Source organism: Neocloeon triangulifer, unplaced genomic scaffold (assembly GCF_031216515.1).
Source record: "Neocloeon triangulifer isolate White Clay Creek 2 clone unplaced genomic scaffold, ASM3121651v1 ptg000012l, whole genome shotgun sequence".
In the NCBI taxonomy this organism is placed as follows: Eukaryota; Metazoa; Arthropoda; class Insecta; order Ephemeroptera; family Baetidae; genus Neocloeon; species Neocloeon triangulifer.
Window position 1 is genome coordinate 1559275 of NW_026775554.1, and position 24483 is coordinate 1583757.

The 24483-nt window shown below is 39.5% G+C and overlaps 8 protein-coding genes and 2 pseudogenes across 12 annotated transcripts; 6 read left to right on the forward strand and 4 right to left on the reverse strand.

Moving 5' to 3' along the window:
- Positions 1–15: 15 nt before the first annotated feature.
- Positions 16–5363, forward strand: LOC132197323 (probable mitochondrial import inner membrane translocase subunit tin-44). Of its 4 annotated transcripts, none has more exons than XM_059620549.1 (2): positions 16–128; positions 3471–5363. In XM_059620549.1, the coding sequence occupies exons 1-2, from the start codon at positions 118–120 to the stop codon at positions 3841–3843; spliced, it is 384 nt and encodes a 127-aa protein (XP_059476532.1). In that variant the 5' UTR covers positions 16–117; the 3' UTR covers positions 3844–5363. The 4 variants fall into 4 exon arrangements, 1 of the variants encoding a protein (XP_059476532.1); XR_009441841.1 differs by lacking the exon at positions 16–128 and adding an exon at positions 2685–2781; XR_009441842.1 differs by lacking the exon at positions 16–128 and adding an exon at positions 2690–2890.
- LOC132197304 (alanine--tRNA ligase, cytoplasmic-like) lies at positions 4668–8071 on the reverse strand (annotated as a pseudogene).
- Positions 8072–8257: 186 nt separating this feature from the next.
- LOC132197315 (zinc finger protein on ecdysone puffs-like) lies at positions 8258–10316 on the reverse strand. The gene is made up of 9 exons (XM_059620541.1): positions 10222–10316; positions 9459–9763; positions 9328–9402; positions 9171–9272; positions 8965–9111; positions 8807–8908; positions 8638–8752; positions 8446–8582; positions 8258–8396 (listed from the first exon to the last, which is right to left on the reverse strand). The coding sequence occupies exons 1-8, from the start codon at positions 10313–10315 to the stop codon at positions 8467–8469; spliced, it is 1056 nt and encodes a 351-aa protein (XP_059476524.1). The 5' UTR covers position 10316; the 3' UTR covers positions 8258–8396; positions 8446–8466.
- On the forward strand, positions 10260–12928 carry LOC132197318 (uncharacterized). 2 transcript variants are annotated; one of them, XM_059620544.1, is made up of 7 exons: positions 10260–10352; positions 10415–10672; positions 10861–11004; positions 11066–11181; positions 11243–11386; positions 11445–11564; positions 11620–12928. In XM_059620544.1, exons 2-7 carry the CDS (start codon positions 10529–10531, stop codon positions 11696–11698), a joined length of 747 nt encoding a protein of 248 aa, XP_059476527.1. In that variant the 5' UTR covers positions 10260–10352; positions 10415–10528; the 3' UTR covers positions 11699–12928. The 2 variants fall into 2 exon arrangements, with proteins under 2 accessions (XP_059476527.1, XP_059476528.1); XM_059620545.1 differs by having other exon boundaries at positions 10317–10352; positions 10435–10672.
- A 108-nt stretch (positions 12929–13036) lies between these two features.
- Positions 13037–13740, reverse strand: LOC132197322 (uncharacterized). Its single transcript, XM_059620548.1, has 2 exons — positions 13331–13740; positions 13037–13277 (listed from the first exon to the last, which is right to left on the reverse strand). The coding sequence occupies exons 1-2, from the start codon at positions 13580–13582 to the stop codon at positions 13095–13097; spliced, it is 435 nt and encodes a 144-aa protein (XP_059476531.1). The 5' UTR covers positions 13583–13740; the 3' UTR covers positions 13037–13094.
- Positions 13741–14054: 314 nt separating this feature from the next.
- LOC132197309 (alanine--tRNA ligase, cytoplasmic-like) lies at positions 14055–16500 on the forward strand. Its single transcript, XM_059620525.1, has 9 exons — positions 14055–14232; positions 14339–14530; positions 14591–14735; positions 14785–14930; positions 14984–15246; positions 15298–15422; positions 15474–15624; positions 15682–15919; positions 15967–16500. The coding sequence occupies exons 2-8, from the start codon at positions 14370–14372 to the stop codon at positions 15885–15887; spliced, it is 1197 nt and encodes a 398-aa protein (XP_059476508.1). The 5' UTR covers positions 14055–14232; positions 14339–14369; the 3' UTR covers positions 15888–15919; positions 15967–16500.
- LOC132198340 (uncharacterized) lies at positions 16016–17924 on the forward strand (annotated as a pseudogene).
- A 768-nt stretch (positions 17925–18692) lies between these two features.
- LOC132198342 (mortality factor 4-like protein 1) lies at positions 18693–20067 on the forward strand. Its single transcript, XM_059622326.1, has 3 exons — positions 18693–18942; positions 18995–19223; positions 19881–20067. The coding sequence occupies exons 1-3, from the start codon at positions 18693–18695 to the stop codon at positions 20065–20067; spliced, it is 666 nt and encodes a 221-aa protein (XP_059478309.1).
- A 1515-nt stretch (positions 20068–21582) lies between these two features.
- LOC132197314 (dynein axonemal assembly factor 10) lies at positions 21583–23286 on the forward strand. Its single transcript, XM_059620539.1, has 8 exons — positions 21583–21937; positions 21987–22087; positions 22139–22269; positions 22330–22431; positions 22485–22600; positions 22653–22787; positions 22846–22943; positions 22999–23286. The coding sequence occupies exons 1-8, from the start codon at positions 21764–21766 to the stop codon at positions 23204–23206; spliced, it is 1065 nt and encodes a 354-aa protein (XP_059476522.1). The 5' UTR covers positions 21583–21763; the 3' UTR covers positions 23207–23286.
- On the reverse strand, positions 23271–24463 carry LOC132197319 (splicing regulator SDE2). The gene is made up of 4 exons (XM_059620546.1): positions 24204–24463; positions 23884–24101; positions 23573–23827; positions 23271–23517 (listed from the first exon to the last, which is right to left on the reverse strand). The coding sequence occupies exons 1-4, from the start codon at positions 24279–24281 to the stop codon at positions 23397–23399; spliced, it is 672 nt and encodes a 223-aa protein (XP_059476529.1). The 5' UTR covers positions 24282–24463; the 3' UTR covers positions 23271–23396.
- Positions 24464–24483: the final 20 nt, after the last annotated feature.

The following is a 24483-nucleotide window of genomic DNA, read 5'->3' on the forward strand; positions in this document are numbered from 1 at the left end:
AAGTAGTTCGCCGAACTAGCTGAAGGTGGAGAAAAACAAAGTAAAGCACCGACTGCGCCCTCTGCTGCCCTGAGTGAGAACCGCACCATTCCTAGAGCGCGGCACCACCAATGCCCGATGCATTGCACGTACGTTTTACATTAGTTTTATATTCTCTTGGATAAAAACATTGAACAGCATAACAATAAGACAATAACTATAATTATCATGATACGAGTTTGTTTCTTCACAATTTACATCACAGAATGCAGATGGAAAAAAAAATATTTTCAGTTTTTTTTTTGCTCCGTATTCAAGTGACATAATATCAAAATGAGAATGAGAATACATAATTACTTTAAGTTGATAATTAGGACTATCGGAAGTGGAGAATTTCAAATAGTATTTAATTGGATAAGTTATTTGAAGGTACGTCATATATAACTAATTAGAATTATTTGCTTAAAACCTTAATGAAAGTTTAAAATGGTCAGCAAACATAATTAGCAAATTTCCTTGCAATTGGAAATATTTTTCAGCTGGATTATTAAAATCCAGCTGAAATAAAGAGCGGAAGGAAAAGTCCAAAAATAACCTTGATGGAAGTCTCCCATTATTTTAATTCAGGTTGAAAAATCAACAAGTCTCACGTGATAAAAATAAATATTGGGTTTGGATATCCACGAATATTTTATATAACGAAAGAAAAGAATAACATCTAAATAAGGAGTTAAATAGACGGCCCTTCATTTTATTGCTGAAAAATAAATTTTTTGGCAGCGGAAAAATGCAGAGTCAAATAGAAAAAAAAATACCCCAATTTGATCCAAATATCTTTGCACTCGTCATCGGGTAAAAGTCCGGCCTTGACGTATCAGCCCCTAAAGTAGTTTAAGTATAACATAAAAAGTCTATAGAAGCAGAGTTTGAGGAGGAAATGGAACGTCGGCGCCAGAGAACGTGCAGTTAAATTAGTTAAAGATCATTTTTGTAGTTTCGCTCCTGCTAAATAAACGTTCGAATAAAATATGCACTGTAAATTCTTGTTAGCTTTTTCTGGGCACTGCTGTGTTGCTTTGGCGAGGAACTAAGTTTCTCGGCTGCAAACTCCTTGTTACCAGAGAGATCTTACCAGCATTCTCAGAAACTTTCTCTTTCTGCGCTGGCTCAGGGTTCTTGCCTTCACTATTTACTTATCTTTCTCTTGGCGCCGCTCTGCTGTTTAATTCTTTTTGAAGGATTTGCTGCGTCAAACGTTGGCAGAAACTGCTACCTTGCCTGCGCGCTCTTGGTCGTCGAGGCTCTCTTCTTCAGCGCAGACAGATTTTGGCACAGTTCCTCCTTTTTCCAGTGCGGAATGATGGCGTGCAAGACGTCATCAATCAAGGACACAATCTTGCGCACCAATTCCTTGCTTTACAATATTTTGACCATTTTAGCGCTTCATAGCTAATTTTTAAGTCACAAATGCAATCCATGAAGTAAGCTTGCGGAGTTGATTAATTTTGAGAAAAATTTTAAGTATAAAATATCAAGTGAACGACGAGACAATTTTATTCATTATTTGAAAATTTTTTTGTAAAAATAAAGTGATTGTTTTAAATTATTTTCTCATTGATTTAAATTGATAATTTTTGGTTATTATATTATCAATTTGGCAATTTGGAAAGTAATTGCCTAGCTATGAATCAAAAGGGCGATTAAATTTCGCGACCAAAGGCACAGGTTCAGATATTGCGTCAAGTTTTAATCATACGATGGTGGCCAGCAGGTGCGAAATGTCGCCGAGGAGCCGAAAAATGTTCATTTCGACGGCAGTCGCTGCTCCGAAATGCGAAGGTGGCAGAAAAATGACGTGTCGGGGGCACGGCCGACCTTCCTTGATTCCTTCAAACCAACAAAAGCACTGCGAAGGGCGCTTTTTAAAAATAAAATCGCATTTTTTTAACTTTTCAATATTTGCTCAAAAGAAAAATTTAAATATTTTAAATTAAACTGCCGATCAAAAGATTTATGCCACATAATTATATACTTAATTGACCCCTCAATGACCCTTGCCCTCCATGCCCTTGTGCTCCGCTCGCTGCTCAGGCTGGTTGCAACTTCTTGCCTCATAAACACCGAAAATATTCAAATATAAATTTTCAAGTCCGACAAAAACTAAAATATTTTTCGACCCTCTAAAAAATTTTTAGTTTTAATTTAATTTAAGCAAAGCTCCGCATAATTCATCCCAATTTTAGATAAAAAAAAAAAATTGGTGAATAAATTCATATTATGATTTTCCGTAATTTTCTAACAATAAGATTGAATGGCATAATAAGATTTGTTTGAATTTTTCTAATAAAGAATTGAGTACCAAATAAACTTCCACCATGGATTTAAATTTTTGCAAAAAGAATTAGCAAATAATTAGATTTAATTGGAGAGAAACAATTATCAATGGACGACTCCCTGGCTGGTAAATTAAATTTCATAAATTCTGTCCTAAGACTGAGTTTGGCTGTGCGAATAACACATGCAAACGCAAATTTTATTATCAGTATTGGTAGGCAATACCGTTGCATTTTGTGTAAAACGTCACCATTCTTTACACAAGTAACAACTGGACTTAATTATATATTCACAGATTCCCGCCGTTGATGTATTTCTTGATTGTAATTTGACTAGCTATCGACGGAGGGCGCGCGGCACTAACCAAGAGAAAAAAAATAATAAATACAACAAATAAATAGTACATATAAAAGCGTAAACAAAACCTATTATTTTAACGCGACGCACCATAAGAAGAAACAAATTGTGGTAGAGAATAATATCCAATCGAATTTCGAAACCCTTCCACAAGTGCAAAGGTGCCACAGCTTTCTCCATTCAGTCCATTCCATTAAATACACAAAAACAACAATATCTGGTCTGTGCACGAATTTTGGCAAATTCATAAGAAATTTAAGCAATCTATAACCGCTCAGTCTTCGCAAGCCAAGGTTCCATCTCAGTCAATATCTCCGGTCAACGGTCAATATGTATTTCAAAGTTTTCAAACGGATTATTATGAATGTGTTGATTCAACAAAATTAATACGCAAACAAAAGTAAACTTTTACGGTGAAAAGTCTGCAAAAAATGTTATTGTTCTTCTGACTGATTCAATACACATATAGTTGCATGTGTGTAAAAATTTGACATCTTCCCAAGTGCTCTTAAGGTTTAAATTTGCATTTGCAACTTAATTCAGCATTCAAGTTAAAAAAAAATCAATATAATTGTTATCAAATAAATAAACTGACAAGAGGCGCCGACGACCAGAATATGCATTATGAAACTTTTAAAAGTGAAATAATAATTTCAGTCTTAAAATAATGCTGCTCTCCTGTTCTTCGTTTACTTGCCAAAATAATCTTGGATGAAAAATTCAAGATTATTAAAAGAATCAATTGTTATTATTTTTGATGTGTGACATTCTAATTTTAATTGTTTCCATTTTTTTTTCAGTTTGGATTGTTCGTTTGGCAACATGTCACATCAGGACCAAGCAGAGGAGAAGAAAGAGCTGGTCAGAATTCTGAAACAGGGAAAAAGAGACCTGCAGAAGGAGGACGAAGAGGTGGAGGAAGAACGTGCCAGATTGAACAGCTTTCAGAAGAAATTAGAGGAGCGGGATGCTGTTTTGACCGCAGAAAAGAGGGAACTTGAGAAGGATAAAGAAACCTGGCCAGCTCATGAGAAGAAGATTCGCGAGTTGTCGGATTCGCAGCCAGACATGGAAACCGAGCTCGATCGACGTGAGCGACGCCTGGCCAAAGAGAGAGCCGAATTCAAGGCTCGTAAGGAGGCAGAAAAGGCTGCGGCCTCTCCCAATAATTAGCCTTCAAAGATTTACTTGGTCAATAAAAATCTCTCAGTGGTTTCGTTAAGCAAAATATATTTGCTATGGAATTTTTTAATTTAAATTCGTGTCCCTCTTCTGCAATAGTTTCACACAAAAATTGCAATTTGAACTTAAAGATTTATTTACTTCATTAATTAACTGATTGTGAGATGATAACATGTGTGTGCTACAAAATTTAAGAACCATGAAATGAAATGAAAAAATAATTATAAAACTCACTCATTTTGAAAAAAAAACATATGTTTCAATATTAAAATTAATTATAATTATTTAACCACAGTTGGGAGAGGCTCCCTACACGTGTAACAAGCAGCACAAAATAACGCTGATTGTTGGTCACTTTTTGAACAAAATTCCTTTCGTTCACCATGCCGAAAGCAACGAAGAGGCCTAGGAAGAAGACCGCCAAGCAGAGGGAGATGGAAAGAATCCGATGGGAGTTGAAGTGCCTGGACCAGTGCAGAGAACAAAACCGAAAGCAAAAGGAGGAGCTGATGGAAAGGCGACGAGACCTTGAAGAAATGGAGGAACAAATTTACCACCGAGGAAACGCTGTGGAAATGGAAAAGCGGCAGCTTGTCGTTGATAGACTGCCGTTTAGAAGGTTTGAATACGAAGTAATGGAGCGGCAGAAGAAAATCAAGCAGCGGGAGAAGGCTGTGACTGCTGGAGAAGAGAGACTGAGGCGACAAGTGGAAAGCTACGAGATCGACATGGCGAATCAAAGACAGCGAACCTTTAGTTACATCAGCTAAATTTTCAGTAAAAAAGTTCTGGACTAAATTACAAATCAAATATTAATTTATTTCATCTCCACAAGTCTCCCTCAATTACCACACATCGCGCACCAATTAAACCTTAATAGAGACAGAATTTTGATTATTCAGTTGTATTATTTAATTTGTCTCTTTCTAGTCTGTGGTATTATCTTTTTGGCTTTTTGGTGTACTGAGTGAATTTTAAATTAATAATACATCGACAAACAAATACACTTTTTAAGAGCCAGTCACTTTCAACATTTTGGTGTTTGACAGGGCTTGCAGCTCAACCACCAAAACATCCGGCATTCCTCCCATTTTCTCCATTATTTCCTTCACTTCAGTCAAAATGTTGGCAGAAACTGCTGCCTTGCCTGCGCGCTCTTGGTTGTCGAGGCTCTTCTTCAGCGCAGAGATTTTGGCGCAGTTCCTCCTTTTTCCAGTACGAAATGGTAGCGTGCGAGACGTCATCAATCAAGGACACACAATCTTGCGCACCAAGTCCTTGCTCAGCTTCTTGTCCTGGCTCTTCTGGACGTCTTTGACCTGCTGTCCTGCTCGTTCAATTGATTGGCTTCTCAAGCCAAGTTTTGTAACCTGCGGACAGTAAAACCGTTCGTCTGAGTCTCTTCTTTTCTGAGCTTTGCGTCCTGAAAACAAGTATAGAAATAGAAATAAGCTATTCAATTGATTTGCTTTGATCTCGAGCACTTCCGCTTTTATGACTGCCTGTAAATATTTCCCAATAAAACTTGAAAATCAATTGATTTATATTTCACTTTTCATTTTATTCACTTCATTTCCTGTCATTGCAATTATGCGCCTGATGCCCTTGGCTATAGCCTCTTCGCTGGTTATCACAAAGTGGCCTATGTGACCTGTTCTCAGCATGTGACTGAAACCAAAAAGTCAAATCAATTGAAAGGAAAAGTATAGACATTTTCTTTTTTCTTTACGTTCCACCGCAGAATTCCACAGAGGTTCCCATTCCAACATTGCTGTCTGGATCCTTTTCCAGATCCTCCACGGACACTCCCACAGACACAACCCTGACAGGGTCAGGATAGGCTTCGTCGAACATGGCTCTCAACCCTCGTATGGATTTGGCCACTCCCAGAGAGGCCTCTTTGGCAAACACCGGCTCGTTCTGCGCTATTTTCTTATTGGTTATGACCTCAGTTTCCTTCACTTGGTTAGGAGTCATTGCTTTCTGCAATGGAATTAATTATAAAATTGTCAAATTGGTCATCTTTTGAACAAACCTTGCAGGTGAAGTCAAATCTGAATCTGTCGGGAGCAACGAGAGAACCCTTCTGGTCAGCTTCTCCTCCCAGGACGTTCCTCAGAGCAAAGTTCAGCAAGTGGGTGCCCGTGTGGTTGGCCATGACTTGGTATCTCCTCTCGCAGTCGAGTTTCAGCACAACCTGGTCTCCAACTTTTAGGGTGCCTGAGCCTTGGTGTCCAATGTGGATTACGTAGCCACCCCTGACAGCCACGTTTTTCACACAAAACTCAACAGACTGCACCAAAAACGTAAATAACAGAAACAATAACAAGTTTTTAAAGCTTACCTCATCACCCTTCTTAGTCATGTAGCCCTCATCAAAAATTTGTCCACCCTGTTCTGCATAAAAGCAAGTCTTATCCAAAATCATTCCACAGTCTTGGCCTGCTTCAACTTTATCAACAAATTTCTTCTCCATCCGAAGTGCTATTATCTTTCCAGTGCACTGGGCGAATTCTAGATTCAATATTAATAAATCAAATAAAATTTATCTTAAATATATTTATTCTACCATAACTAGCATTCTTGGCATTGCCAGCTTTGTAACTGTACTTGGAGCTGTCATCAGTCCTGGGAACCTTTTTGTTTTGCAACTCGGTTATTGCGTGCACATCCAGAGACAGCTGGTCGTCGGCAAGAGCGGCGCGGGCATTAGAAGCAAGCTATGTTCAAAAAGAAATTTTGAATTTTGATAAAAACATAATGAATAATACCTGTGCATGCATTTTGCAATGCTCGTAGACAACCATGTCGACAACAAGTCCTTTTTCCTCTGCCATCAACTGAGTCAAATCAACAGGGAAACCATAAGTGTCGTAGAGACGCCAGGCAACTTCGCCTAATTAAAAATTTCTTTTATACTCAAATTTATAAGTTGAAACTTATTTACCAGGCAAGACTGATGTTCCTGGCTCCAACTTCTCAACAGTCCGGTTCAACAAAGACCTGCCTCGAGCCAAAGTTTTTAGAAACTGGGTTTCCTCTTCATTTATTATTTCCTTGACAGCATTTGGGTCTCTGGTGACCTCAGGGAAAGTTTCTCCTAGCAAACTGACAACAGTGTCCACCAGAGTGCTGAAGAAGCCAGGTTTGGCGCCTAATTTCTCAGATCCGTAGCGGACAGCGCGGCGCAGAATTCTCCTCAAGACAGATCTGAAGAAATTATTTGGTTAATCTTCTTTAAATGTTCCCTATGGAAAAATTTAAGATGTTGATTTCACATTGACAAATTTTATCAACCTTCTCTATGGCTTCGAATATGGGCATTATGCGGAGGTGGACAAGAAAAAGGAAAATTGGAATGACCTCGTCAAGGCTGTGCACGATGAGGTCGATATTTATTTTGTTTTGTTATTTTATTGCTCTCTTTTAACCTATGTATTTCATTCAATGAACAGGCTGAACTGGTGCCAAAACGACAGAGGGAATATCAAGAAGGACTGAAAGACCTGGAGACCTCGAAGGCCGCTTTGAAGGCCCAAATGAAGGAAGCCAAACAGCGTGCCCAGCGTGACGATGAAGGTCTCAACATGGATTTTTACAATTAAAGTTTGGTTTGAAAATGTTCAGCAAGGATTTAAATAATAAATTAACATAAATAAGATTCTTGGCCAATAACCCTATGAATATATATATTTTTTTTCTACCTGAATTTGCTAATTATTTTTAAATGCTACATTTTTCAAGGTGTTGGAGCACTTTTATTTGATTATCCAAAAGATTACAGCCGAAATTATTTTTATACAATTTTCTATTGGCAAAGCTCATAATAATAAAAGAAGCTGATATAAATGCATAGTGGCAAGATCTGGAGGTCACAACATTGGTTGTGGGGCTCCAGAAATTGAAAATTGTAGTCGAGATGGTGATCATAAACGTTGAAAAAGACAATTAATTATATTTAAAAATTTCTTCCGAACGAGTTGTAAAATTATGAGACCCAAAAGGCAGAGGGAAGTCCCGAACAAAATTTTGATTATTCAGTTTTATTATTTAATTTATCTCTTTCTAGTCTGTGGTATTACCCCTTGCTCTTGCCTGGCGAAGGATTCTCTTGAGGTAACTGCGCCTCTTCCTCCTCTAGTAGAAAATCATCCTGATTCTCCATGACCTGCTCGTTATCCACCTTTTCAAAACCCAAGTCTGCTTCGAGCTCGTCCAAAAACAGGTCGTCCTATTGCATCATTTCGCGATCCATCTGCTCCTCATTTTCCTGGATGGTCTCCGTAGTCTTGAATTCTGCGGTCTCGGGCGCTGTGGCATCACCCTCCTGATCAAGACCGTTCTCATTTTCATCCTCTGGTCCTTCTTGAAATTCTTGTTCTTCGGGGTCTTCAGACGCAACATTCGGATCGTACAGCTCTTTTTTCCTCATCACCCTGGTCAGACTTTGCCCCCTTGGCTTCAGGACCATCCTCAGCTATTTCAGCCGCTTTTTCTTCCTCCTTCTTCTTGGCTGCGTCATCTTATTTTTTCACCTCCTCTTTCTGCAGAAAATGATTTTACTCACAAATCCATTTAAACTTCAAAACCAACCTGATGAGCAACCGCAAGTTGTCATAATGTTCCTTGGTTTTGCAATGGTCGATCCTTCAGATTTAGGTCCTCTCTGAGGAAGAAGCGGCGGCACAGCTTGCAGAACATTCCAGTCACTTTCAACATGAAGCTTTCCCCTAAAAACAATAATTTTCAAAACGCCTGCCAGCAAATCAACAACATTATACTGACCGACTGGTTTCTTCGGATCAAATTCTCCAACTGGCTCAATCTTCTTCCTGGATCTTTCCCCACTTCTTTCACGCTTCCTCTCCTTGTTCTTGCTGATCACATCCCTGAACAGCCTCTGTGAAATAAAATTTTAGAAAATTGCTTCAAGATTAGTCAAAATTAGTCTCACTTTTAAATGCTCGGCTGTCAGAACATGAATGTCGAGATCAATCCTTGACGGAAGATCGATCTGGCAAGTGGAACACTTGGGGTGCAAATGATTCTTCAGCGCCTAAATGTCAAAATGTGTTTATACTTTGGACTTGTTTAGTAATGATTTGCTTGTACCTGGTGCTGAGAGGAGCGACGGTGACTCAAGACGGAGCCATTGATGGTCATGTCGCACATTTTGCAGAAGTCACGCCTGGTCGGCAAAGGTTTGTTCTTCATCCTGGCGTCGTGCTCCAGGCTCCTCTGCATGCGCAACTCCTCACTCTGCATTTATATCAAAGTTTTATTTGATTATTTTTAATTTTTTTAAATGATTCATGTACATGGCAAGCTTCACGCAGAGACTTGGCCTTTGCCGAATACTCCTTCTCGATTGTGTCCAGCATACGCAGGTGCGCCACCCCGTGAATGTGATTGTCAAATGACTGGAAATGGTTTAATAAATATAAAATATTCACTGGAAATAAAAGGTTTTCCTACCCTAGCGTCCCACATGCTCTTCTTGCACAAGTGGCAGCGGAAAGCAGCATTCGGCAGCCCCTCAAAAGCAAGACCCTGTGTTTGAAGGGCTCATAGAATAATATTGGAAAAATCAATCACTTTAATTATACCCTTTGATCACCAGTTTGACTGCCTTCTTCGTCAGCTTTCTTCTCGTCCTGCTTTCCCTTTTCTGGGCTGCCTTCCTTTTCTTCGTCAGCTTTTTTCTCTGGTTTCTCTTCACCTTGCTTTTCCAACTCTTCCGGCTTTTCAACCTCAGCTACGGAATCCTCAGGCTCTTTCTTGACAACAACTTCTTTTTCTTCTTTCACTTCGACCTGCACCTTTTTCTTTTCTTCCTTCTTCGGCACGTCCTTCTTAGGTCTAAAATTGCCTCTCTTTTCTTGTCTCCATACTTGGGCCACACCTGGCACACCTAGTTGAAGCAAATTTAAAATTAGTTTCAAATTTTTGACATACCAAGCTAGGAAAGAAAGGGATTCCTGTGACCAAACTTTCACTGCTTTGGACGTATGTAGAAAATATGTGCAAATTTGGAACCCACAACCCACCCTGAGTTCCAAGAAAAGCCCCAGGGCTTTGGAAATTTTTTATTTTTACGCTTCATCCAAAAAATGCATAATTTTATCAGTGCGCTGCGTAAAATGAAAACTTCAATACTAACTCGATGCACAATAAGAAAAGCAATTAAACTAAGATTTATTTTTGTGTTGATTTGCGGATTTGTGGTGTGTGCCAGCTGAGCTGGCATCGAAGGTGGGAGAAGGAAGATTTAAGGGGTAGATATTTACCGGAGGGGAGCTTGGAGGGGAATATTTTCAAGGCATTTTGCGTTTGCGGCTTGCGCCACCGAGCGCCACCGTTCGTTCGAACCTCCTTGAATGAATGATTCCTTCGCACTCCTTGGATCTACCTTGGCCACGCCTACTGTTCGCTTTGTTCTTTGTTGACTTTTGGTTTGGTGCATGTAGAATGTAGATCACGAAGGAACTCTGGACCAAGAAGTATAAAATTTTATACTTCTTGCTCTGGACCGATAGGAAATTTGCTTTTTTTTTTGTTGCAGCGATTTTTTGTGTGTTCCAGCATCGGTTCAGCCTCCGGAGAGTTCGCAAGTGGTACTCAAATTTGAAAATCCAAATTATCAGACCCGGTGGCTCGGCACACAAAGAAGGCGAGAATGGCTTCGTTTGGATCTTGCTGGGAGCTGCCCTTCCACATTGAAAAAGACAACGTTAAATCGAAGCAGGACATTTTGGTGCTTATGACTCACTTAAGCCTCATCCAACATGACTTTCTCTGCATTCATGAAGTAGACGCTCAGGTTGTTTGAATAAAATTTTTTACCACAATTTTGCACTTATCAAGCGCATTATGTTTAATAATAATAAAATTTTTAAAATTTTTATATAATGTTCCTGATTTTTCAAAATCAAATGAAATACTATAGGTTTATTATAAAATAAATTGAGCTCCTTATTTTAAATTAATCTTACATTTTGTATGTTCAAGTATTCACCAACAAAAACGTCTGAATTGCTCATCCCAGGCTGGAACCAAGAGTCTAAATACTACAGGATCCGATATCTATGCAACACCTCAAAATATCATCTGAGTGCCAACTTGATTGATGATGTTCTTTGCATCGCTCTCTTGGCAAGCAGATTTTCGAAGGGAATAATTAATTTTGAAAATAATGTTCTCCTTATGATTTCAGAACATGGATTCGCACGAAGTACAGTCCCTTACCATTGCTGTATCCGAGGTCAAGGAAATCGCTGGACCCCTCTCAACTATGATTCCAAATGAGAAGGAAATCTTTTTCAAAATCTGGTACTTTTGACACATTTAAAATTTTCCATTGCTATTTTTACTGACCATTTTTTCCTTGCAGGACTGAAATGGTAAAGCCAGCCAAGAATGAAGGTCAGCGTGACATGCAAGTACAAACAGATGCCCAGCCACAGCCTCAAAGGGAAAGATTTGAGCCCAACATACCATTCATGCTCCCTGGAAGACCTGAAATGTTCCATCAAGGGTAGGAATTTTCATTAAGTTGTAGCCTCTAGTCATTTTATTTTACAACTTTCTTGTAGCCCTATGGTGCCAGATCCTCTCCGACTTGGAGATGACAGGGAGTTGAACCCAGTGATTGATCCTCTTGGAGCCCCTGGAGGTGGAATTATTCCTGAATTCCCTGGTGCAGGGAATCCAAGGTTGTATGAATGTCAATAATCTTGAAAAATCAATTTATTATTGAAAATTGTGCAGAGGAATTGACCTCCCTGGAGCCAGAATTGATCCAACTGGGCCTGGAATAGCTGAACCAGACCTGGCCGGGTGTCTCTAACCTTGATGATTTGTTGGGCCCAATGATAGCAGTTTGGCTAAAAAATGATAGCAGTTTTTTCAAGACTTTCTCAATTGGTGTTGCACAAGTAGTTTGTATAATATTAAGTCAATAACTAAAGTGTGTATAATTATAATGAGCTAAATGAACTAATTTACTAACAAGTGCATCTAAATTTTTTGTATTCTTTCTTGAATACACAGCTAAAGTTAAAAATGTAATGCCAAAGTTGAGCGATATATGACAAAAAGTACAGTCAAAAGTTTTATAGCATCCAGTAGTACGCGAACAGTGATCAAGAGAGGCAAAAAAACCCAGTCTGTTTATCAGGACTCCAGTCGAAACTAGAAATGGCCTGGTCGAAAGGGTTGCTTTGTGAATAAGAGTGCCAGGGACACCCTATTTTATCCCCCCGGAGTCTTCCCTAAATCTTAAAGTGGAACACTCACTTAATTTCGAACCAATTTATTTTTATTTTGTCAAAATGAACTGAACTTCTTTCTAAAGGTTGTCAGAATAACCAAACCTACTGTTGTGGCAAAAACCTGTTTTGGGTCCAAAGCCGGACACAAAGTATTCGACCTTTAAGTCTTTTAATGAATGAAACCAATTAAACATTAAAATGAATTTAAATGTTTGGTTGAATACCTCCTCAGTCATCTAAGTAAATCACCTGGTGGGGTACAGAGTTTGCAGAAAATTGGCCTCCAGTGTAAGGCTACGGCAACCAGTTTATTCATCTCAATCAATGTCCAGTCAGTCAAACTGGAGGTCACAAACTTATTTCATGGACTTGCATTTTCCTGAGATCAAAAATTTTAAGGTCCCCCCATTATCAACATTAACCTCTGAGCACAGCATGACCCCGCCATTCGTTGTTGTTGAAAGAATTGCCTTATTAGATGGAAATCAGAAAGTAGTTGGTTGAACGGGGTAGACACTAAATCATTTTATATCAAAAGCCACTGGCCCAGGCAGTATTGTCTCTCGGAGTTTTTCAAATGCGGCGGGGACTTCCCTCTGCCTTGGGTTCTACAATTTTGGAAGAAATTTTCAAACAAAATTAATCAGCTCTTTGAATATTTATGCTCGGCAACAAGTTGCAATTTCTGGAGCACCACAATTCCCACAACCACAATGTGTTCTACCCTTCCTAATCCTCTGTCACTATGCATTTTTCTATCAAAAAGCTCCTGTGAGCTTTGGCAATATGTTAAAGAAAAATTAATTTCCACCAGAAACATAGAATCAACAAAACTCTGAAAAATTTAGATATATTAAAAATCATAAATATTCAAGTTGGAAATTAATACAAAATGATAAAGAGTTAACCATGAATTTAAATTTAATCCTTGCACTTTTTAGCAACACAAATTTTATTTGAAAGCAATACATATCAATTGTAGAATTCGTAGAATTCCTCGTCGTCGTCCTCATCTTCTGCACGCAGTGCACGCTGGACACGCGCGTCACGGTTGGCATTTGCTTCCTGGATGCGGCCCTTCAATTCGATCTCCGCGGCAATCACCTGCCTCATCTCCTCCTTTGCCTTCTTTTCCCTCTCCGGGAGCTGTGCGGCCTGTTCATATTGATTAATTGAGGATAAAATTAATGCAATAAAATGGCAATTACCTGGATCTTATGTTGAACATCCTGTTCGTGGGCCTTCCATTCCTCTTGACCCTTGTCCAGCTTCAAATTCTCCTCCGTCACACTCTTCTTCTGCATATCGACGACCTTCTGCCTCCTGATGTTGTCGGCCACAATCTCGTCCTCTTGCTTCTTTGAACGTCGCACCTTCATTTTCAGCTCGTGGATGGTGCGGCGTTCTGCAAGCAGGGCCTCAAACTTTTCCTGCGGCTCGTCCTGTGGTTTGTCCTCCATATCTCAAGTCACGAGATCAATCTCTTCAGTTTTGGAAGAATGAAAGCGACACAACAACCCGCAAGCAACGTACTGACGCGACGAGTGACGACTAGACGACTGCGACTGCGAACGCTGCGGCTACGAGTAGTACGAGTGAGTACACATACTACACATAGTGAATTCTGAATTGTATTGTAGAATCATGGGATGTACGAAGAAAGGCGGAGCCTCCCCATTCCCACAATGTTAAGCTGGTACCTAAGCCCCGCCCTTATTCACATCCCATGTACTTGTCGCAAGGGGACTTGCCGGATCAAAGGGAGAGGGGCGGAAATCATACATACTTTGACAGTGCTTTCGTAAATTATTTATTTCGCCAGGATTCATATTTTATTTCGGTTCATTCGTGAGCCAACAAGACGTAACGTAAGCCTTCAGCCTGACCTTGTTGGGGCTGACATCTGGGGACGGCCAGAGGGAATTAATAAATATAAACAAGAAGAATGGGAAGAATCTTTGCACCTTGACCTTGAATAAAAAAACACGACCGGCCCATCGTCCTGATACGCTGGAATTGCAGCAATTGAAGGCGCAGCTTTGATGTATCAGAGTCTGTGAATAGTGTGAATGCGGTCATCTATCTTGGATCCATCAGCACCTTAGCTATGGTAGGAACATTTGGCACTTTTGTGAAAATATTGGAATTTTATTTAAAAAATTTATAGTACATACTTGTATAAGTTACACAATAATTGAATCAATTTTACATTTTAGAGTTTCTGAGAGCCACGTCCTTCCTGGCAGTATGAAAGACAACTTCTGGGAAATGGGAGAGACTGGCCCTTGTGGTCCTTGCTCGGAACTTCATTTTGACCGAATTGGTGGACGAGAAGCAGCCCACCTTGTCAATCAGGATGACCCTGACGTCCTTGAAATTTGGAACCTGGTGTTCATCCAGTTCAACAGGTCTGTTAGGAAATATTTTATCATACCAAATTTTAACTAAACTCTGTGTAAAATTTATAGAGAAAGTGACGGATCGCTCAAGTTGCTGCCGAAAAAGCACATAGACTGCGGCATGGGTTTTGAGCGACTGGTTTCTGTCATTCAGAACAAAAGATCAAATTATGACACTGACATATTCATGCCCATATTCGAAGCCATAGAGAAGGTTGATAAAATTTTTCAATGTGAAATCAACATCTTAAATTTTTCCACAGGGAACTGGCGCCCCCAAGTACCAAGGAAGAGTTGGTGCGGATGACGTCGATGGCACTGACATGGCCTACAGAGTTCTGGCCGACCACGCTCGCACCATAACAGTGGCCTTATCTGACGGCGGAAGACCCGACAACACCGGCAGAGGGTACTTCAAACAGGATTATCATTTCAAGAAGATTTACGAAATAATTTCTTCAGATATGTCTTGAGGAGAATTCTGCGCCGCGCTGTCCGCTACGGATCTGAGAAATTAGGCGCCAAACCTGGCTTCTTCAGCACTCTGGTGGACACTGTTGTCAGTTTGCTAGGAGAAACTTTCCCTGAGGTCACCAGAGACCCAAATGCTGTCAAGGAAATAATAAATGAAGAGGAACCCCAGTTTCTAAAAACTTTGGCTCGAGGCAGGTCTTTGTTGAACCGGACTGTTGAGAAGTTGGAGCCAGGAACATCAGTCTTGCCTGGTAAATAAGTTTCAACTTATAAATTTGAGTATAAAAGAAATTTTTAATTAGGCGAAGTTGCCTGGGGTCTCTACGACACTTATGGTTTCCCTGTTGATTTGACTCAGTTGATGGCAGAGGAAAAAGGACTTGTTGTCGACATGGTTGTCTACGAGCATTGCAAAATGCATGCACAGGTATTATTCATTATGGTTTCATCAAAATTCAAAATTTCTTTTTGAACATAGCTTGCTTCTAATGCCCGCGCCGCTCTTGCCGACGACCAGCTGTCTCTGGATGTGCACGCAATAACCGAGTTGCAAAACAAAAAGGTTTCCAGGACTGATGACAGCTCCAAGTACAGCTACATAGCTGGCAATGCCAAGGATGCTTATTACGGTAGGATAAATAAATTTAAGTTAAATTTTAGTTTTGATTTATTATTATTAAATCTAGAATTAGCCCAGTGCACTGGAAAGAAATGGATGGAGAAGAAATTTGTTGACAAAGTTGAAGCAGGCCAAGACTGTGGAATGATTTTGTATAAGACTTGCTTTTATGCTGAACAGGGTGGACAAATTTTTGATGAGGGCTACATGACTAAGAAGAGTCGATTTGTGCCGAAACTAGTGCCATACTTTTCAGCGTGGATTCCACAGTAGGAAAAATAGTGTGCCTCAGCGCTGTCCCACCCGTAAGTGTAAAACTCATATGAAAGTACATATCTATAAATCCCATCAGTCTGGAATAGCAAAAGGCCAACGAATGGATATCCGAGGTGGCGCCCCTGATGAAAGGCAAGGGCGGAGGCAAACCTGAGGCTGCCCAAGCCTCGGGCACCAACATAGCCTGTCTGCAAGAGGCCATAAAGAAGGCCCAGACATTTGGCCAATCGAAACTTGGCTCTTCTGCTGGGGCACCCTCTCAGAAATCAGCCCCAGCCGTCAGTCCATCAGGAGGCAACCCTTTGGAAGCATTGGTCAACGCCCTGGCCACGGAAAAGGGAGCAAAGGTGGAGAAAGGCAGCCAGGGTGGCGTTTCCCCAAAGGTTGGCAACGAGACCTTGAACGGTGCCAATGAAGAGTTGAAGGGTGGTCACAGCCGTGTTCTTCAGTGGTTTCTACTATATAATATAGACTATTTTTGTTATAGTAAGACTTTGTTTTTTGCTCGAAAGTTTCTAATTTAAACCCACTTTTTTTAGATGTAGAAGACCTCAAGTTTCAAAATTTTGAAAGTTCTATCTAAAAATCCAGAATATGCAACTTAACTTTTCTATTCCCTTTCGCAGCAACTAAAATAACAAAAAATAATGTGGACACCTTTTGGTGAAACCATGCAGATCTGCAGCGGGAAGCCCAAGCCCAAAGAAGGGCAAGTCTGTTTTTGCAGGCGCAGGCACTACAAGGGCGTCTGTATGAGTGTATCGATATCTAGTGTAATTTTCATTTCTTCACAAATGAAGTTTTTTTTTTTTATATATATATTAAAAAGTGGCTTAAAAAAAACACCATTAAAACCGGCAAGCATCACAGTGTTAAAAATATGAACTTCAATTATATAGTTTCATAAAAGTTTTTTTTTCAAATAAAAAAGATGCATAACATAATTATTCCTTGCTGACCAAGACGGTGCGGCGGATTTAAAATTAGATGTAAAGCGAACTGCATATAAAATTCTAAGTCTATATAATGGTGATCTGAGAGTGCACTACCTGAGCCCTGACCCGAGTTAACCCCTCTGGCTCGTCTTGAGTTTTATTAATTTTTTTATCTGATATTATCTCTCCAAAATATTTAAATTGTAAAATTTCTTTCGTCACAAATAATTTATATGATTTTCAATACTTTTTTTAAGCAACTTATGAATTGGAAATGAAAATATAAAGTATACATTTTAAATCTTGTTCAATGTTTAGAATAAGGTAAAATTCAAAATGTGTTTTTCACTTTTTGTTCCTTCATTGTAGGATTGAGTTTCTGATCGTGCCTGCTGTCGGTCTTGCTCTCCTCATCAACCACGACTTCCAAGTTTTGGAGGTGAGAGTTCTTTTGTCCGTTAAATTCTTTAATAAATCTCTTTCTCTCTTGAAGATTTTGTGGACATTCTTGATCTACCACGAGTCGGTGGCGATTCTGCCGCAGTTGTTCGTGGTGTCGAAAACTGGCAAGGCCGAAAGCATCACGTCGCACTACCTTTTCGCATTGGGCATGTACCGAGGACTGTATCTCTTCAACTGGATTTACCGCTACTGGGCCGAGGACCGCACTACGACCTCATCGCCATCGGGGCCGGTGTGGTGCAAACCGTGCTCTACTGTGACTTCTTCTACCTTTACATCTGAAATAGTATATGTAACGAGAAGGGTTTTTTTTATTCAGATTTCACTTTAAAATTTACCAATCGGGACTCATCTATTTTGCTATTTTTTTTCTCAAATCAATTTCAAATTATTATAATCTCTCAAAATAGTGGATCCATTGCGGCCGAACATTCAATTCACTCATCCAAATCTTGATTCTTTACTTAAAAAATGATATTATGTTAACTGTTACTTAAATTTTGTAAGCTGTTTAATTTATTTGAAGATTAATTCATGTTTAGAGACTCAAAACTATATGACATTATATTACAAATTCTGTTAATAAAAGTTACGATCCATTAATGAGAATTTTTATTTAACGTTATCAAAAAAACAATTTTCATTAGAGTTCTAATTTCAAAATTGGATATTTTCAGTGTTAACAAGGCAAGAAGTTTTGCACCAGCCTAAGCAGCAAGAGGAGCACAAAGGGCTTGTAGTAGGTGCTTTGAGAGGTCAGCACCCCTTTTTCGTCCCTACATTTTGCCGTAGGTTTTTCAAAGCAGTAAATGGTATACCCAGTAAATAAACTTTTTGTAAATTTTATTTTTATTCTTCAGCGAGGCATCATGAGCAAGGAAAAGGGGAATCAGAGGAAATTACCAGTGCCAAAAGCAGCAGTCCCCAACCAGCAGCAGTCGAAACTTAGACGCCTCGTCCGTCAAGACGCCAACAGTTTTGTCGGCCAAAAGTCTGCACTTCCTCCTCCTCTGCCATCAAAGCCACCAGCTGGGACGAATGGGTACCAGAGGACAGGATCCTCAAGTACAACGAAACCAGTTTGCAGAAACAGAAGGAGTTGAAAAAGGAATTTGAACTATATCATAAGTTTTTCAAAGCCATATAATTTAATATATTTTATAATTAATTTTTATTTTGTACAGAAAAGCAGCAGCAAAGAAAAAAGGAAAAGAGGCGCCTAAAGCAGACACCCCGACAAGCAGCAGTCGAGCTTCGACGCCTGATCCTCGGACGCTTCGTCTGTTCAAGACACCAACAGTTTTGTTGGCCAAGTCTTCACTTCCTCCTCCTCCTCCGCCACCAAAGGAAACGTCAGAGCCAGAGGCCAAAGTGCTCAAGGAAGAGCCTGTCCCAGTCAAACAGGATGAACCTGGTGGAGAAATCAGTGCCTGTAAAGCAGAAAGATGAAAATCTGCTGCAAGAACTGGAGATCCCTGTTGAGCTTCGGAAGGTTTTGGTGGACGACTGGTACCTTATTCAGAAACAAGACAAACTGCACAACCTGCCTGCCAAGCACACTGTCAGAGACATTTTCGACGACTACGTCAAGTACAAAGTCTCTAAGTCTGAGTGTGACAAAAGCGCGGAGAGTGCGTTGAGAGAAATTGGCAGAGGTAAAATAGGTTGACCAAATATGATTTTGATAATAATATTCTAATATTGCAGGAATTTGTTCCTTGTTTGACACACTCCTTGGCAAGCAGCTGCTGTACAAGTTCGAGAGGCCTCAGTACGCAGAATTGCTGCAAAAACATCCCTACAAAGGCATGAGCCACATTTACGGAGCACCCCACTTGCTCCGATTGTTCTGCTGGAAACAAGGTCTTGTGCCAAAGTCGCAGTTTGACGAAGTCAACTGTGAATACCTCATGAAGCACTTGAATAGCATCATCAAGTACTGCTGCCAAAACAAAAGCACTTTGTTCAGCACAGACAAATACATGACATCAACCCCCCCCCCCCCCCCCGAGTACCACTGAAGAGTGATTTAAATTAGAAAAGACTATGGGCAAACTATAATGGTATATAATGTGCATTTATAACTGCATTTTATGCAAGTAATTAATATTGTCTGCGTCAGTTTTCCATTTGGGCATGTTTGTTCGCAGTTTGTAAATATAAATATCCTTTTATGTTTAAGGTCAAGCGATTAAAAATTTAATTCTGTTTTTTTTTTTTTTTAAAGATATTATAACATAACATCATTTTCCGCAATTTTTCCTGACATTGATCAGCTGGAATAAATGTAAAATGGTGTAATTTACGTAAATTGACACAACAGAGCGGAATGCTAGAAATAAGATTTTATAATGAATGAAAATTAGACACCATGGAGATATTAAGTAAAAGCAGAGATTTGAGGGAATATTTATTACACTTTCTTGCTTTATCTTTAAGTTGAGGGCTGCCATTATGGCTGTTGGCCTGTTGGTGATTTTTAAATAGAATTACAATGCCAATAACCAGTTTTTTATAATTGTTGTTGGAGGAATTCTTTGAAATCAAATTTAGTTTTCTATTGTTGGAATTTCAAATCCATCAATCTCGAAAGAATTCAAGTGCCTATAACTGCAAAAGACAAAGCGCGGACGAATTGGACTGAGGAAGTACAGGGCCATGGTCATGCTCCAGGAAAGGATCGACCGGCTGAAGAAGCTGAAAAAACTTCAAGATCACAGCAGGAGGATTGTGAAGCGTGCGCGACAACGCGCACTGGACTCAAGCCACAGGGCTTATGAGCGATCACAGGGCACGGACGTGGTGTCAAAGGCTCTCAGAAAGATGGCCGAGAAGAAGTTTGAGAAAATGCTCCGAGAAGAGTAATTTTTTGATTAGATCGAATAAAAGAGGGAGTGACGTTTAATGTTTAATACTAACCGCTCCTGTAAATTTTTATTTTATCCAAGTTCTATCCTAGCTGTGACAAAATGCAAACAAATTCGCATTCCATCAAATGCTGTAAAATCCTTATTCTTCAATTTTCTCAACCTATAAACTGAGCTCGCAGTTCCTTTGGCAACGGACGATCGACTCCTCCGAGCGCCGTCCCGAGCCGCCTCGCACGGTTAGAACGCCTGGGGCTTTCTTGCTGGATCATGACATGACGACTGCCGTCTATTAGAGGATTGCCGATTGGCGTTTAACACCTAAAACCAATGATTTGTAAACATAGAAATTTATAAACTTTTTGCACAACAGCTAAATCAATATTTCAGTGAGATTTTTAAAATTTTGAGGTAAATTTTTATCCAAATTAATATTTAGATTTTTAAATATGTATCTTTTACAAAGAAAATAATGTTTGATTTAGTTTTCTAGAGATTTTTTTCCTTGAAAAACTTTTTCATAACATTTTTTTGAGTGATTTTTTCTCTCCAATTATGTATTGTTGCTGCGTCTTCTTTTCATTACAGTTTTTGACTGTTCTTGACTATTTGTATGGTGTATCTCAATTTGGGCAGAGATTGCCTTGTGGTACACCAATAAACTTAATTAATTTCATTAAATTTTGCAACTAAAATTTAATTTTACATTGATTTTTTTTAGAAAATTTCACATATATTTCACCATGATTTTTAAACATATTTTTCAATTTTGTTAAAGGTCAACTTAAAAATTTCATTCTTTTTTTCTTTTGACCACGTGTTGTTGAACAACCGAGCGTGCTCCACCGTCCAAGAGGTCTTCTGCACCTTGGCCTCCCAGAGATGCGTCATATCGTTGTCCTGAGAAAAATGTGTAACTTTTATATCTGCATCGATGAGAAAGAAATAAATGGGAAAACAATTTTTTCTAAAAAAAAAAACATTCATTCTTTTTTCAAAATAATAAATTAAAATTCATCAGATAAAAAAACTATTTGATTGCCAGAAAAGAATAGTCCGTAAAATTAGAAAAATTTTGGTTTTTTCGGAACCTTTTCCTCCGCACTCTGAAGCTCTGGACATCTTCAGCAGCTGCGACCCACTCGGAGGTGTGAGGCGACAGAGAGGACGGCTGGAACTTGTGCGGACTGTCGACGCAATGATCAAAATTCTTTTATCCAATCTTAATATCTGAATATTTATCATCTATCAATCTATCATATTTATATAAGATCCTTGCTTTATCCTCCTTGCTTTTCTCAAAAAAATTGTAAATAAGAAAGGAGCCAATGAAATATGAGGAAGCGAAGAATTGGCCAATCAGAATTCTACCGTCTGCTTAAAACTTATATGATTGGCGCAGACAGTTTGGCAGCAGTGGCGGGAAAAACAAAATCGTCTCACTTTGTTATTGTTTGTCTCTAGGATACGCTAGATTTGTTTAATAATCTCATAAAAGACTCGATTTTAACTTGTGGAAGTCCAAAGATCTATCCAGATGTTTTTTAGGCAAAGGTCCTTAGCCTGAAGCAGCCTGAAGGAAGGAGAAACCCGGAAAATCGGCTGAAATATGGACAAATCGCAGTTGGTTTGTCTTCTTGAGAAATCGCTCACTTGCTCGGTGTTTGATGTCAAGTGGATTCCGTGCTCTGCAAAATTCGTGGTGCTCGGCTGCCTTCCAAGGTCGACCGGGACCATCAAGATTTTCGAGCTGAACGGCAGCGAATTGACCCTAATCAAAGAAGTAAAGCAGTCAAGATAATGAGAAAAAAGTCTCTAGTGATTTTTTTTAGGCTGAGAAACCAAAAGCACTGAAATGTGGAACATTCGGAGCTTCCTCTCTTCGGGAGCGCCGACTGGCCACGGGTGACTTTGATGGAAATCTGTCAATCTGGTAAACAAAATGATTTTATTTTGTTTGGTTCAAAATGATCCGTCTGTGTAGGGATTTAGAGGATTTTGAGAGGCCAGTCTACACAGTCAAAGCTCACAAGGAGCTGATCAATGCAGTGGCAGGATTCGGAGGTCAAAACATTGGATGTGGGGCTCCAGAAATTGCAACTTGTGGCCGAGACGGTGATTATTATAAATGTTCAAAAAGACAATTAATTTTATTGAAAAGAGTTTGTTTTAAAGGCATTGTGAAATTATGGGACCCAAGGCAGAGGGAAGTCCCCGTCGCAGTTATGAAAGCCAAAGAGGGAGAAACTCCAAGAGACTGCTGGGCGGTGGCTTTTGGTAGAAAATAATTTAATGTCTGCTACTTTCAATCTAATCAAATCAAATTATAGGCAATTCTTTCAACAATGACGAAAGGGTCATTGCCTCAGGTTACGATAACGGGGACATCAAAATGTTTGATCTCAGAAAAATGCAAGTGCAGTGGGAAACCAACTTGGCCAATGGAGTAACAGAGAAAATATAAATTTCTAAGGATTTTGCTAAAAAAAAGGTTACAGGTTTGTGACCTCCACTTTGACCGACCCGATATTGAGATGAATAAACTGGTTGCCACGACACTGGAAGCCAAATTTCATGTGTTTGACCTGCGAACTCAGCACCCCACCAGAGGATTTGCTTACATGACTGAAGAGGTATTAAATGACCATTAATATTCCTTTTATATTTTAAAATTTCTAAACCGTTAAAAAGGCTCACAAATCAACTATTTGGTGTGTCCGGCATTTGCCCCAAAACAGAGAGGTGTTTGCCACAACTGGAGGGGCTGGTTCTGTCCACCTTTGGAAATAGTAAGAAGTCCAGTTTTTATTTTGATCAAATTAACAAAATTTCTTTAAAATTTAGTGAGTATCCAGCCAAAAGGTTTAAGGAAGACTCTGAGGGAGTTAAAGAGGGTGTCCCAGGCTCCGTCACTCTTCTTCACAACGCAACTCTTTCAACCCAGCCTATTTCTAGTTTCGACTGGAGCCCTGATAAACTTGGACTGGGAGTTTGTGCCTCATTCGATCAGACTGTCCGTGTACTTGTTGCTACAAAACTCAACCTGCTATAATGTCAAATCAACAAAAAATATTCACTATGCTATTCATTATTTAAAATAAAAAAGATCCACGTCATTTCCTATTGAGTGAATTCTTGCATTTATATTTATTTCACAATTAATAATTATAAGAAACACAAATAAATGTTCAATTGGCAGCAATTTCATTTTTCACTGCAGCCACGTCATTGGATTTTTTGTCTTAGGTACATTTGACCTCACTTGCTGATCCGCTGCTTTGATCGTCATCTGAAGACTTTTGTGCAGAGCCTTCCTCTTCAGATTCATCCTCGGAGTCGCTCAAATCCTCGTCATCCATTCCCCTAAAGTTGGAATAAAATTATAAAATATGATAATGATTTAATCTTATGATCTAACCAAATTTTCTTTTTCTTCTTCTTGGTTTGGGGCTCAGTCGAGCTTACCCTCTTCACTCCAGAGACTCCAGCAGCTGCTTTCAAACCGTGTTCGAGGGCATCGGCCACCTTTTCCGTCATCTCCGACCTCGCCTCTTCGTACTTGTTGTCCTTGAAGGCGATTTTCGGCTCCTCCACCATTTTCTCCAACTTCTTGCGCCGCTTCTCCTTCTTTTCCTTGTCCAACTCAGCCTTGTTGTTGATCCAATTTTTCAATCTGAGCCAAATTTCAATTTAATCAAGTTGACTTTGCCCACTTTGTAATAAAAGTACCTCTTTTCCTCGTTGATATCTCGAAGGCGCCGTCCACTCAAGTCTCGACAGGCTTCCCTGTTGGTCGTCTTTTCGATCTGGGCACCGATGGCCCTGAGCATGGAGCCGAAACCTCCCTTGCCTCCGAGGACTCTGGGTACAATGTGCACCACTGACCCATTCTGCACATTTTCCAGCGACAAAACTGCTTTGCCATCCAAGGTCATGTAGAAATCGTGCTGAAAATATATTTGTATTAAAATAAATTACGGGCGTGGGATTTCAACACGATATTGATATTATTGATAAAGAATGTATTAAATAAAAACACCGATAAAAACCTCTATTTTTTGGAAAAATTCTGCTGAAGGATCCAGTCCATCTCGGACGATGAATTTGTCCTTCGAGAGCCACTCCATCGTACCCGCTTCAAGACCAGAGACAAAATGTGAGGAGATCTTCGTGTGAGGAAAATTACATACGATCTCAAAACCACAGAATAACAAAGGTTTGTACTGCAGTTAATTTTTCAAACGCGTTGAATGTTTTGGAAAAATTCGAGAATTCGAGGAAACAGGAATCAATAACACAAGTTATAGTGACATCTACAGGGCAATTTTC